Source organism: Diplotaxodon limnothrissa, linkage group LG22 (genome assembly GCF_057381915.1).
Source record: "Diplotaxodon limnothrissa isolate DT_005_m linkage group LG22, D_limnothrissa_male_GT1.1, whole genome shotgun sequence".
Taxonomy (NCBI): Eukaryota; Metazoa; Chordata; class Actinopteri; order Cichliformes; family Cichlidae; genus Diplotaxodon; species Diplotaxodon limnothrissa.
Window position 1 is genome coordinate 9,431,812 of NC_140616.1, and position 13,871 is coordinate 9,445,682.

General features: G+C 40.5%; 1 protein-coding gene, 1 long non-coding RNA gene and 3 other non-coding genes across 6 annotated transcripts; all 5 read left to right on the forward strand.

Annotated features, from left to right (window-relative positions):
* The first annotated feature begins 283 nt into the window (after window positions 1–283).
* Window positions 284–2,897, forward strand: LOC146609405 (uncharacterized). 2 transcript variants are annotated; one of them, XR_014905083.1, is made up of 5 exons: window positions 284–371; window positions 1,857–1,956; window positions 2,241–2,290; window positions 2,661–2,747; window positions 2,861–2,897. It is a non-coding gene; the product is annotated as an uncharacterized LOC146609405 (long non-coding RNA). The 2 variants fall into 2 exon arrangements; XR_014905082.1 differs by lacking the exon at window positions 284–371 and adding an exon at window positions 1,267–1,346.
* On the forward strand, window positions 555–689 carry LOC146609406 (small nucleolar RNA SNORA9). Its single transcript, XR_014905101.1, has one exon. It is a non-coding gene; the product is annotated as a small nucleolar RNA SNORA9 (small nucleolar RNA).
* LOC146609407 (small nucleolar RNA SNORA9) lies at window positions 1,385–1,519 on the forward strand. The gene has a single exon (XR_014905102.1). It is a non-coding gene; the product is annotated as a small nucleolar RNA SNORA9 (small nucleolar RNA).
* On the forward strand, window positions 2,010–2,143 carry LOC146609408 (small nucleolar RNA SNORA9). Its single transcript, XR_014905103.1, has one exon. It is a non-coding gene; the product is annotated as a small nucleolar RNA SNORA9 (small nucleolar RNA).
* Window positions 2,898–6,509: 3,612 nt separating the features above from the next.
* Window positions 6,510–7,961, forward strand: rbm43 (RNA binding motif protein 43). Its single transcript, XM_085346690.1, has one exon. The coding sequence runs from the start codon at window positions 6,510–6,512 to the stop codon at window positions 7,686–7,688; it is 1,179 nt and encodes a 392-aa protein (XP_085202816.1). The 3' UTR covers window positions 7,689–7,961.
* Window positions 7,962–13,871: the final 5,910 nt, after the last annotated feature.

Genomic DNA, 13,871 nt, shown 5'->3' on the forward strand with positions numbered 1-13,871 from the left:
CCCCTATGCTTTGAACAGAAACAGATTTTAACTTATTTTCATTTATTGTGTCTATTATTATTTTGTCACAGTTTTACATTCTTAACCGTTTAGCTTTATTTATCTATGCATGTATGTATTTTTCTATGTATTTATGTTTAAAAAATTTACAAAGGGAAAAAAAAATCAACCAACATTCGGTAGCCATCTTTGGTGTTTTACTGCCCCCTGCTGGGAAACCCCGTGCACATGCTAAACCTACGTCACATCCGCACAGTCTCCAGTTGAATTCAGTGGACGAACATGGCGGTGCGTTTGATTAATCTGCTACCATCCAACCTGAAATATGAAGTGTTTCAGCTTTCACACACCAAGTTATGACTTTGAAACGGGTAGGTTACGTTACAATTTACTTATTTTTACATTAGTCGCGTTTTAAAGTTTTACACGCCGCGTTTCTTTTTCGTTTCTTCAAACTGGCTGCTTCACACACATGGCAGACTGAGTTTAACAACAGCCGGTGTTTCTTACTTTGGGCCCACAGGCTGAAAACATTTTACGGTGTTGTGAAAATCCTGCAGACCTTTCCAGCGAGGCTCAGCCTGCGGTGGCTCTGTCCTTTCCTGTTGTGTCTGCTAGAGAAATGTGAGGCTGTTTGAGGCCCTGCTGTGACCCATCATGGCAGGGTTATAGGTAAACCTCAGACAAAGTAAAACAGATTTTAAAGTGAGTGATTTTAGCCATTTTGGTTTTCAGTGTATCAAATAGTTGTCTCTGTACATTTGTGTTTATTCAGGTAGCTGGATTCTGCATTAATCCACAGGGGCAGTGCACGAAGGCTGGCCGCTGCCGTTGATGGCATATGGGTAGTGTTGGGAAGGTTACTTTTAAAATGTATTCCATTGCAGAATACAGAATGCATGCCCCAACGTTTCTTGCCAGAGACAGAGAGAGGCGTTGAAAGGCTGCCCCAACGGAACTTATTGTTTTCGGAGGAAAACACGAACACGGAGTACGGAGTACAGTCGAGTCTTAATAGCTTACTTACAACTGGGCTCGTCAGGCTCTCTTCTTGGCTGCAGTGGTTATTATTATATTTACATGCTTCCAGCTCCCGTTTTTCCTTGATGACAACTCGTACCTTTCCACTCGCCTTTTTCTCCCTCCTCGCGCTCACAGACCCATTACAAAGTAAAACAGATTTTAAAGTGAGTGATTTTAGTCATTTTGGTTTTCAGTGTATCAAATAGTTGTCTCTGTACATTTGTGTTTATTCAGGTAGCTGGATTCTGCATTAATCCACAGGGGCAGTGCACGAAGGCTGGCCGCTGCCGTCGATGGCATATGGGTCACGAGATGTGACCATGGTAATTTCTTCATCATAATCTTCCCTCTTGTAGTTGGTTTGCAGACCTTTCCAGCGAGGCTCAGCCTGCGGTGGCTCTGTCCTTTCCTGTTGTGTCTGCTAGAGAAATGTGAGGCTGTTTGAGGCCCTGCTGTGACCACTCGCTGCAGGGTTGTAGGTAAACCTCTGACAAAGTGGACAGGTTGTTTTGTTTTGTTTCTTTTAAGTGATTTATCAGTTACAAAGCAGGCATTCCTTATTTCTGTGCATTACTAATGTCCACACACAGACGGCGTAAAAGACAGAAGCAGCTTCAAGGTGTGAAAAGATGTGTTAAACCTTCTGCAAAGAGACTTTTGGTCCTGATGAATCTGAAACCTTCAGTATTTCTAAAAAGTTCAAAAATACTGTCAGAAGTAAAGTTAGGTAACATTTCAGGCAAAATTCCTTGCTGAAGTTTACAGATGCTAATATTTGAAATGGATCTCAAACCACGTAAACCTCACATTTATCTTTCTCTGTGTTTACACAGGCGGCTGGCTTCTTCAGGAATGACTCATAAAGAGTAGCACATGAAGATGGGCAGCTGCCATCTTCAGTTCCAACCGCGTGGACCACGAGTTGCAAATAAGGTAATCTCTCCATCGCCATCTTCCGTCACGCATGACGTGAATGTGTAGGTGGTGTGCAGACTTTCCAGCGAGGCTCAGCCTGCAGTGGCTCTGTCCTTTCCTCTTGTGTCTGCTAGAGTAATGTGAGGCTGTTTGAGGCCCTGCTTTGACCGTTCGCTGCAGGGTTGTAGGTAAACCTCCAACATTATTTTACTCTGTTTAAATTGAAGCTGAAGGCTTGTTGTAACACTCGAGCGTTGTATTTTAGCTTCTTTACTGAACCTGTTTTTCTATTTTCTGCACAGGAGAAACCACAGCATGTGTCTGCTGTTGATGTCTCAATAGACGCCAAGTGGTACGTTCACCTGGACATCTCTTAACTGTAATAAGTGTCATAGCAGCAGTTCTGGACTAACACAAAGGCTCTTTCATTAAATCCAGAAGTGCGAATTGTTTTAAGGTCCTCTCACAGAGGCCTCACTCATTACCTACCACTAAATCCTGTGTTTACAAAAAGAATTACGTGTTTAACATCAGTAAGATATTTCTGTTAAATGCGCCATGTTTCAGCATTTAGACGTCAGGTGCAAATAAATAAACAAATGTTTATTTAGTGAACTTTTGTGTGTGTACGTTTAGTCCGGCTCAGTCAGGTTGTTGGGTGATGTCTCTGTTTGCACATAAACAGTTCTGTAAATGAAACCTGTGCTTCTCGTCTTTTCTAGCATGGCAGTGCTTCCAGAGAAAAGCTCTCCAGTGCAGATGGTTGTTGTTGCTCAAAGCGCCAGAGATTTAAGAGTCTGGCCTCACAGGTGAGAAAATGAATCCATGAATATCTGACATCTTTTTATTTTTATTTTTTAAAACCATTTTACTAAACTGTCTTTTTTTTTTTTCTTCTTCTTCTTAAATTTGTTCTCTGCAGATTTCATCCAGAGAGCCGGAGAACCAGTTGATCAAGCAAAATAAATAAATATTAAAATATTTTTTATTGCACTGCTTTAGTAATGTACAGGTTGACTGTCATTTGAAGCACTTGTTGGTTAAGTTGACTTGCAGATTTTGTGGTTAAATGTTGAAAGAATCTGTGACACTAAAGAAACTAGAAAAATGTATTTGCACAGAGATAAATCGATTATAATCTGTTCTACGTTTAAACACATGAAAGTGTTCAACCAATTGAAATGAATACTAGAGAAACATTAAAATAAAATCATGAAAATGGATTTTGTTTTATTTATCCTATTCCTTCGAGGAGCCGGAGCAGGTGACGTTGGGAAAAAGTTAAAACTGCTGGCTAAGGCTAAATGTAAATTCAGTAAAATTGTAATTCACATCGTCAGTAATGACACATTAGACCTGGAGTGACATGTTTAGCTGCTTGTTCTCCATAAATTGCTGGCTGTCTGAGTGGTGTCCAAAAAACCGATGTGGGCTTTATAGATAATTGGGAAACTTTCTGGAGGAAACCTGGTCTTGTTAGGAGAGACGGCATCCATCCTACTTTGGATTTTGCTCTGCTCTCATTTCTAGAAATCTGGCCAAATTTATTAACCCTCCAAAACGTGACTATCTAGAGTTGGGACCCGGAAGCAGAGTTGCAGTCTCACACGCCTCTGCAGCTTCTCTGCTCCTGTTATCCCGCCCAAAACCCCATCCCCTTAGAGCTGGGTGGAGAACTCCAGGCCTGAAGGTCCTGTGTCCTGCAGGTTTTAGATCTCACCCTGGGTCAACACACCTGATTCAAATGGTTAGTTCATTACCAGGCCTCGGGAGCACTTCAAGACAGGTTGAGGAGGTAACTTAACTATTTAAATGATCTGTGTTGAATTAAGGACACATTTGAAACCTGTAGGACACCTTGAGACCTGGAGTTCCCCGCTCCTGCTTTGGACAGAAAACCCAAACAGACTAAAAACCAGCAAAAAAAAAAAGGATTTAAACACAAAATATTACAGAGACAGAACAATACAGTAACCAAAACAGCACTAAGATGTAAAACAGTGAAATACGGATTATTAAACAGAGGTCTCTCTTCTCTGCAGAATTTGTTAAATGCACATTTATCTGTCTACTGATTGAATCTGTGATGGGTAACCAGCTTGTCTTCTTCTGGCTGCTCCCTTTAGAGGTGGCCACAGCAGATCTATCATACTGGTGGTGGCCAGAGGGCCCGGTGGCGCCAGTGTCCAGCAGCCTCACCTCTGTCAGTGCGCCCCAGGGCAGCTGTGGCTACAATGTAGCTGCCATCATCAGTGTGTGAATGGGTGAATCACTGAATGTAGTGTGAAGCGCTTTGGGGTCCTTAGGGACTAGAAAAGCGCTATACAAATGCAGGCCAGATCTTTCCTCTGTCACACCAACATGTCCTCCTTCAATACATCTATTAAATCTTCTCTGTGGTCTTCCCTTTCCTCGCCTGCCTGGCAGTTTCATATTCAGCCTCTTTTTGATACCCTCCAGCCATAAATGGCTTGTGGGGTATTGTCAACACCGTGCTGGCCTGGGTGAAGGGACAGTTTGTGAATGCGATAACTGGAGAACGATTGGAGTTGATTTGATACCGTAGGTACATCTATTGAAAATCTTGTAGACTTCAAATCTCAGTTTTCTGATAAAGTCGTGACTGTGTTAACAAGGTGACAGGATTTTGAAACTAATACCAGAGGTGTATCTAGTAGGATGCTGAGGGGTATGATGGAGTATTAGGGACACATTAAGAAAAAAAATATTGAAAAAAGTACTATTTCAAGATAAAAAGTTAAAACGTGGGGATTACAGTTGTTATTTGAAGACAAACTGTCATGGCTGCTGATGCCCTCTGCAAAATGTTTTGTGTAGATGCTTTGTGTAGTGGGATTAGCAGCTGTGGAGGTTTGTCCCAAAACAACTAATTCTGCCTAAATGTTTAATTCTGCATTACATCCACGTGAGGGCGCCATTGCACTACATGTAGGCACTAAAGGTTAAAGACCTGTTTGACTTTAAAGCGTGACCGTGATCTAATTGGGTTTCTCTGTTTATCTAACACTAATAAATTGATATGACAAGTTTAATGGCTTTTAACGGCCTTTACACAGCAGTGAGACATTTTTAGTCTGTGAACGAGGCGGAAATGAACCAACACCTTTTTAAAGTGTAAATAAACCTATTTTAATGTATCCCAAGAGATTTCCATTTAAAACTGGTTTATTTTTAAGCTATAATTTAATTATTGGTGGTAATAAATTATATGTTTTGCATGGTTTTCTGTGTAAAAAGTGTGTGACGGACGTGACGTGTGAGTTTCGATTTCGTCCTGACTTCCACGGGGCTGTGGAGTAAACAAAGCCGGTGTCATGAAGACAGAGAAGTGAGAAGTAACAGTAAGTTGTGGGTCGTCAGATCCTCGGTGTCTGTCTGTTTCTGGTATCTTTACTGAAACTATGATGGAGTAATCTCAAGAATCAGCAGGAGCAGTGTTCGTAAAAAAAAAAGTTTAGAGGGGTTTAAAAAATGAAGTTTTTGCTTTGCAGTGGCTGCACATCATACCTGCACATCTTTTATTCAGTTTTGCGGGTCAGTAATGCTAATCTGCACATGTTTTGTGTCTATGACTGACCTCAAAGCGCTACTTTCACTTTCGATTAAACTAAGTAAACGCGACAGATCCCGTGCTTTGTCTCTCTGGCACCAGAAAGTAGAAAACAAGTGAGTCTCAAGGGGTTTCCAGCTCCTTCCTGGAGATGCATAAGCAGGGGGGCCTGGTTAGGCGGTTGGGGGTTCCAGGTGTTTCACCAGGTGACAGGACAGCTGAAAAACATCGGTTCATTTCCTCAGACCTAAGCACGGAGGAGGGGAGGTGCTGTAGGTGTGGTGTGCCCCTCTCACCAGCCCGGACAGGCCGTCATCATAGTCCAGGACCAGAGGGTGAGTCCACCTGGAGCTCAGCTGGCCTTAAACAGGGGGTCAGGTGGAGGTGAAGGTGTTTGCTGTGGGTTGGACGTTTCTGTGTGGATAATAATAATTTCAGCCATTCAGGGTGCATTAATCTGTGGTACTTTAGCGCCCTCTGTAGGCATTAGAATGAAATGCAACAACAGTAAAATTGCCTCCGCGCTCCCGTTTTTGTCTTGGACTATGATAGAGTAGCTTTGCATGATTCACAGGTCAAAATAGTCTTTCTTTATCTGATCCTGGGTCCTCATGCAGACCCTCAGTTCATCCTCTGAAACAAGCTGTGCAGTGAATATTGTTGTTTTTACTTCAGTTTTATTTAATTTAGTTTGCAGAGTGGGTTTATTTACCAGCACTAGGTGAGAGGAATAAGGGATTTGATTATATGTTATTACAGTGAATCAGGACACTTTAACGCCCAAGTTGAGGCTATAAAATAATTTTAACATCTTTTTTTTAACAGTTCCTGCTGAGTTTAGCAGACTGATGTGCTGCAGATCGATGATCAACAGTGTCATTTAACCGTGAAAATGTCTGAGGTAACTTGAACATTTACTGTTATTTATGTTCTATTAGGTCAGATTTATCCTTTATGTATTCATGCTGTTGGTCCTTCTCTCCCTCTCCCTTGTCCTCAGATGGATTTCCCAGTGGAGGCAACACTACATTTGAAAGAGTTTCAAGATGAGAGAGAAGTGAAGAATATCCTCAGGTTGCATGGCTTTGAGATGCATGATCTAGGAGAAGGTCAGGTGCGTGTAAAGGGTCATTTTTCTAAGCTCAAAGAGGTAAAGGCTAAATTAGAACAGCTTCCCTTATCACAAACCAAGATGTCGCCATCCTCTTCATCCTCACCAACCCCAGTTGCATCTTCTGGAGCCATTCCCAAAAACTACAGTCACAGAGACAAGCCCCCACACGCTGCTCTATCTTCCCCCACCTCCTCCTCATCATCAGCGCCAGGCCCTTCTCGTAGCCATCCAGCCTCTCATGGGTACGCTGCAGGCTCGTCCCCAGACCAGCGTGGTTCCCTCAGGCACGGAGAGAAGACTTTTGTCATTGATGCAGATGTGTTCAAGTATGCTGACCGGTTCAGGAAAAAAGAAATGGACAGCATCCTGATCAGCCATGATGTGAAAATGAAAGCACAGGATTGTGGTGATATGGTCAACATCACTTTAACGGGGGGGAACTCAAAGATAGCACTGAGTAAAGTGCAGAGCCTTATGGTTTCTCTTAGCAATACACTACGCACACAGGAAGTTCCTCTGCAGGACATGTCTGATGATGGCAAAATGCTTTTAACGAAAATTAAGAAAAAAGGAAACGTCGACGGTTCGGTGCTGGTGTGCGAGATGGGCGACAGGCTTCATCTTATTGGCTCATCTCGCGAGAGCTTCTTGTTAAAGCAGAGGTTGCTGGATGGGCGTGACCAGCACGGACGCACGGGGAGAGCCTCAGCTAAAGGCTCCAGAGGAAGGAGCAGCTCCGCTCCACCGACTAATCGCAAGAGCACAGAAACAGCTGCCAACCCTGATACATCGCCCGGTGGAGCCACAGGTTACTCCCCATCGAAGCACCAGGATGATGAACAGAAAGATGCCACAACTGGGCGGGAAGTTGATGCTTTCCACAGTCGGCCAAGAGTGTGGTCTCTGTCCCGTGAAAATAAAGATGCAAAGAGGGTCAATGGTAACCCGAAAGAGAGAGAAAGTAAACCTCCACCTCAGAAGTCATCCAGGTTAAATAACCTTTTAACATTGAATGAGATAAAGAACAAATTAAAAAAGATAAATAGAAATTTAAAAAAGAAGTGAGAGAGAATCTCTCTTGACACAAAACAGAGCACCGCTGCTCTTCTTGTGTGTGAGTATTTAAAAGGGTCTAAATGCATGTTTTTTTTTTCTTACTGAGTACCTGTGTGGTGTTACACCACTAATCCTGAAACCAGGGCTCAAGCTTGAAAGGAATATGCGTTTGCCTTTTAAGGAAATGCAACCTGGATCAGTGGTTAGCTTAGCCTAGCATAACGACTGGAGAATGACAATAAACCTGTTTGTTGTTTATTTAATCCAGACAAAACACGTGTTTTGTGGGTAGAATATGTCCTAGCCTGGTGCTGTTTCTGCAAAGAATAATTTGACATTTAAAAAAAACAAAAGATTTAAAATTAATCTACATATTCTGAAAAGAGACAGAAGGTTTTATTTTATTTTTGCAGATGCCACCAGTGTGTCTGACTTGGCTCTGTTAAACTAACAATACTGAAACAGAGCTCATCATTCAAACGTCTAAAAGCATCTGAAACCAGAAGTAATAAAATGTCTGCATAAAGCACGAGACTGTGGACCTCCGCACCACTAAAAAAACACACATCAGTTTCCTGTTTAATAATTACATACAACAACAGAGGAGGTAGAGGTGAGCCCTTCCTTCTTCCCCTTTTCTGAGACTGCTGGTCAATATGTAGTGGATGGAGCCACCCAGTGATTAGTCATTTTAACGAAACAGCTCCATCCTAACTTTTTTGTTATTATCTGAGGAGTTTCAAACCTCACTGTTACTTAAAATTAACTAAATGAATAAATAGTTTGTGTAGTGTTGTGAGCAAACTTTCAAAATGCAAAGAAATGTGAATCAATGTTCTGTTCAAACAAGAAAACAAAAGCTGCTTTCATGTTTAAGGAGCTTAAACCAAAGGACTGTTTCTGTTCATTTTCTGTTGATGATTGAACTGTTTTATTGCTGCTTTTTTTACACTCAGACTTGTTAGATGATGGTGTAATCTGTCAGTCGAAGGTCAGGCCGATGGCCGGGTCAGATCTAGTTATCCTCTGGTGACCCTTGAATGAAGTCGGTCATTTATGCTGTTCAGTCTTTGGGAGATTTTCCAGAGGTTCATTTGGATAAAGTCCAGACTGCTTGAATAATGAAGGTTTGTGCCTTAAACCTATCAATGCTGGCAGATACACCACTACCAGTACGCCTATCTTTATAATATCAGCTGTGTAGATGTACCAGTTTATCTCCGTTGTTTACCTTTAACTTTTTTTAATACTTTAAGTGTAAACATTGATTTATTTCTGTTTTGTGGTGCAATATTCTGATTTTGATTCTGACACAACACTCTTCAAAAGTAGATTTTTTTAAACATTTTAAACACTAAAAATAAGCTTTACATAAAAAGGATTACACACTGACATGTGCAGAGGAGGGATAATGGATATACTGGACATGCTTAATATGAAGGGGTAAAAGAGGAAGACCAGGATGTCGTGACGGAGGACATGCAGAGGGTCGGTGTGACAGAGGGGGATGATAAGGACAGGGAGGACAATGAGACTAACTGAAAATACCATGACTCTGTATTTAATAGTTAATGAAACGTTTTTATTGTCAACTCAGTTGACTGACATCTCTTAATCGTTAGTTTTGATGGTCGCACCACCATTGTTTAATATTTTCACACATCAGTATTTGCTCTGGATCATAATGGCTCACTGAAATGCAAAGTATGTGAATGTATAAACCAGTGAATAAAAAACAAGCACTGTGCACATTTTAAGGTCACGCGATGTTTATGAAATGTGATGCATCTGTGTTTTTCTTCTGGATCTTTTAGTGACTGTGTGCTCTGTGCTATCACATTTTCCCTGTAACATCAATGGAGTCAGAAAAAGATGAGGGGAAGCCAGAGCAGGAAGTGAAAAAGTCTCTGACGTTGATCTGACCTGAGAGAGGAAGTATTGATGAGGATCTAACAGGCTCACTGTAATAACTGAAAGACCAGCTGAGTGTTTGAGTGGATTTTGCTGCCATTTTGTGGTAATAAATTTAGGATTGGACACTTAAAGGAGACTAGAGGATGTCAAGAGGTAGATGAACGCCCTGCAGTAGGTAGGCGTTTTGTTTTTCGGTCAAAAAGTCCCTTTACACGTCTATTTTCCAGTAAGTGTATGTATCAAGTGTAAATCATAAAGACCACACACTGATGACTATGATTATGATTCAAAGGCTGTTTTTTTTACGTAATAATGAAAACACATTAGTATGGTGAGAAATGTCTCCACGCAGCCTCATGTTGTGGTTTCCCTGTTTTGTTATCGGTCTGTTGCTAGGTTCAGTCACACACTGAACATGAAATCAAATACTGACATATTTTTTATTCATCAAGACAGAAAACTTAAAGATAACCACTTTTACTTCAAGGATTAGAGTAGCCACATTACACCAATCCCATCTCAACCTCGAGTTAGTGCTTTACTGAAGCTTTCAGCTGTTTCATAGACTTCATCAAATGACTTTTGTGGGCATTTTTTATCATAAAGACTCCCCCATTCATGCTGACTTAAAGGTTAAGCAAGTTGATTCTTAGCATTAAATCTGAAAACCACAGACAACAGCTTCAGTGTCTGAAAAGTATAGGAGAACGTGAAAAATGCATTCTTTTTATTGACCACCAGGGGGCGACACTTCTAGATGCAAAAAGATTTCCAGTTGCATAGTCTATGGGAAAACAACCCTCAACTTCCTTAATCTGTGACCACAGTACACTTTTTGGATGAATTTTCTGCTGAATTAATTAGGGAAATTAAGTGAATTATGGTCACTAGTGCTTAAAGAGCTACAGTGTTTTTGGCCTGTTTGTGATGCTGGAAAGCTTACATACAAAGTCACAGGGGCTGTAGATGTTGTTTAAATGCTAAAAATAGTCAGTGCTAGTGTTTTGCTAGGTGGTTGCTATACAGTTATGATTAAAATTTTGTGGATATAAATTACATAGTTATTGCTGAGCTACTGACAAGAAATGAAAAAAAAAACAAAACAGGTATTTTTTAGCCTGTTGCTAGGTGGTTGCCAGGAAGTGTAATGGTGTCATAATATACAATGCATAATTCAGCACTTGTGGATATAAATTAGATGTTACTGTCATCAAATAAAAATGATATAATGTATTAATTTTTTTTTGTTTCCGGTGCATTAAGACTTTTTAGGTTGTTGCTAAGTGTTCATAGCATGATGTCATCATTATATCTGAAATAGATAAGAACCTTAAGAGGCTAAGATGTACCTGCGCACTGAGTTTGTTAAAGTGCTGAAGGCATAGGAGGAGTTTTTTAAATCCAGTTTGGTGAATTGACTGACTCTTAGTGCTTTTCTACTCTACTTGAGCACTTTATAGAAAGTAAAAGTACTTTATAGACAGAAACAAAGACACAGGTTAGAGATTTTGTGTCATAGCCAGAGTATTAGAGTAAAAAAGAACAATTATCCAGGGCATGGTGACCAATCACAAGTCATTAGCCAGTGAGTGTGTGGATTTACCAACTTGATTCATGGTGTGACTGACTGTGGTCTGACTTCAGGATATGGCATAAAGCCCGCACCCTAAAAACATTTTTCCCAAATATGGTTTCTATCATTTAGAAGTACAAGTAGTTGTTAACACACTGATCAGGGTTCAAAAGTTCCCTTTTCTTGTAAATAGACAGGAAAGTTTAGTTAACCCAGATCATGTGTATAATTCTTCTTGGATAATTGGTTGGGTAAGTGGGGATTGCCAAAATATGTCCATTTCCTAGTGTGCACGTTCTTACTTCCTCTCCTCACATTTTAATCTCTTCCACAAGAGATACAAGCGGAGGAGGCAAGGGAGGACAGGAAATTGAAGTAACAGGCATTTAACAAAATGAGACATCCTTTCCATGATTGTCCTTAAGCACATTTAAAGGACAATATAAAACCAGGCTTCTTCGCCCAGAGGAGTCGCCGCTTGTTGGTCACTGGAAAAAAATGCAGGTTTAAAAAGCACTTCCACACTATATTAGAGCAAAACGTTTATGGTTTTTCATAAAGAGCAGCTTCTTATCCTTATCACAGACTCCATTTATCAAAGAGACAGTACAGGCATGGATTTGGCTCATCATGGCAAAAACAGTCCAACTGAGTCATGCTGTGTCACTTGTCTGTGCTTGGAAAGATAAGTGAGAACTGCAGGAGCATGTTGGAAATGCAGATTGAGTTTAGACTCACTGACTCGGTGCTGAGAGGAATCCAGATATAATCATCTGAATGTATAAGTTCATCCAAATGGGCTAAATGGGCTTCAAGGTTTGAGAATAAATACATTTTTAGACATCTGTTCATCAAGTCTTTGGTCTTACTCTATACTTAGACACATTTAGAGGAAGTGATGTTTTTTCGTCATTTTCTACACATCACCATTTTTATCTGAACATGCTCCTAATAAAGGCTGAAGATATAATTAATCAAAGTCAACTGAAAGCCAAATTCATCATTAACCACTGAGAAAAGGTTGAATATACATATATATATAAATGAGACTGCCACGTTTATAAAGCGAAGCTAATGTGGAAGCGTCTGAAATACCTGCATTATTTCTGATCACCAGCAGGGGGCAATGTTTTAGTTTCAAAAGGGAACTCCACTGTATTGATTTCTGTGGAAAATTGACCTAACTGCTCACTTGATTTCAGACCCCAATAAACACTTTCCTGATTAGTTACTGTCCTCAATCTCTACTTTCAAGTCCTATTTAAGAAGAACTGATGCTCTTTTTGTGAATTACAGCCCCATTTAGAGACAAACAGACAATAAAACAGGGAAACGCTTATATGCCTTTCTAGGCTTCTCAGCCAGATTAACCATTCAACTGAGAAATCTACTTTAAGAAACAAAATTAACTTTGATTTATGTCCCTTGTTTGTTCAGTTTAATTTGTGTGTTTTTGCTACATTTTTTGATGTTTTCTTGTCAGATTGTCAGATAACGGATAAAACACCCAGTGCAGTTGCTCCATGGTGCCAAAGAAGCAGCTTAAAGTATCTTAAATAAAAGATCCAGAATACTAATGCTTGTTTTTGTTATTAGATTTGAAACTGGTGCAGTAATAAGCCCCATGACACTAATGCTTAAAGTTGAGTGAGTGTCAAAGTTATTTTAGCTTGAGGTTCTGACTCTTGAAAAGGATGTAAAATTAATTAGGTTGCAGTTTTTCACAGAGATTTAACACCTTTTGCAGTTGAGAGAATGAAACGGATCAGGCAATGCAAAGAGTGCCAACCCCACCCCAGTGTACGCACTACAAGAGCCTGAAATTTTCACAGTATGAAGATGAAATTTTGCGTGGCTTAAGTTATTGTAGAAAAAAAATTGATGATTCTGAGGGTGTGAGGTGGGAACGTTTCCTAGATTTGAGATCTTGAGTGATCTTGAAGTTAATAGCTGCTTACCGTATGTTGATAGTGGATAAGTCTCGATAATTCTTTTTTTGATTGTCAACCTTTTATCTAAATTTAGCTCTTACTTCATGATCTTTGACTAAAAGCCAAAAATGAGGCAATGTTTAGTCAAAATGGGTTTGGAAATCTGTCTTTGTCAACATTCCTGTAGCTCTGAACTAAATCACCCATACGTACATACTAACATGCTGCTGGAAAACCTTATCTTCACCATCTACAAACTGGAAACTGGTTTGAGAGAAATCTCTGAGGAACATGATGCATTGCTGATGCAGAACTAAGAAAGGAAATGCCACGAGATTAAGACCATTTCTCTACCCCCAAATTAGTAAGGTTAACTGCTCTTGTCTGGCAGCTTCTCAAATGTGAGTTTCTGTTCCTGGAAAGTAAAGATATAAGTAAAAATAAGCGCACATCTACACACATACACACACAGACACACAAAAAGACAAGGCTGAAAGGCAAGCGCGTTAAGCACTGTTTAGTGACAGCTAAGAAATTTGGACGACTTGTGGCAGGAAGACAGAGCCGGAGGGGGATGCAGAAGCGGTTTGAGCTTTTAAAGATAGCCTCCTCCTATTTATATAGGTCCGTGTGAGGGCACAGGCGAGTGACTGACAGCATGACGTGCTGTAGCATGTTACCACAGCAGTGACTTGACTGAACACAGCCTCAAGACCCAACCAAAGATCACGCCACGCCTACAGCGCACTCTCTACACACTACCGGGTCCCAGAA

What these genes read in the sequence shown, in the direction of transcription:
- rbm43 (XM_085346690.1), top strand. Translation starts at nt 6,510, where the DNA reads ATGGATTTCCCAGTGGAGGCAACACTACATTTGAAAGAGTTTCAAGAT.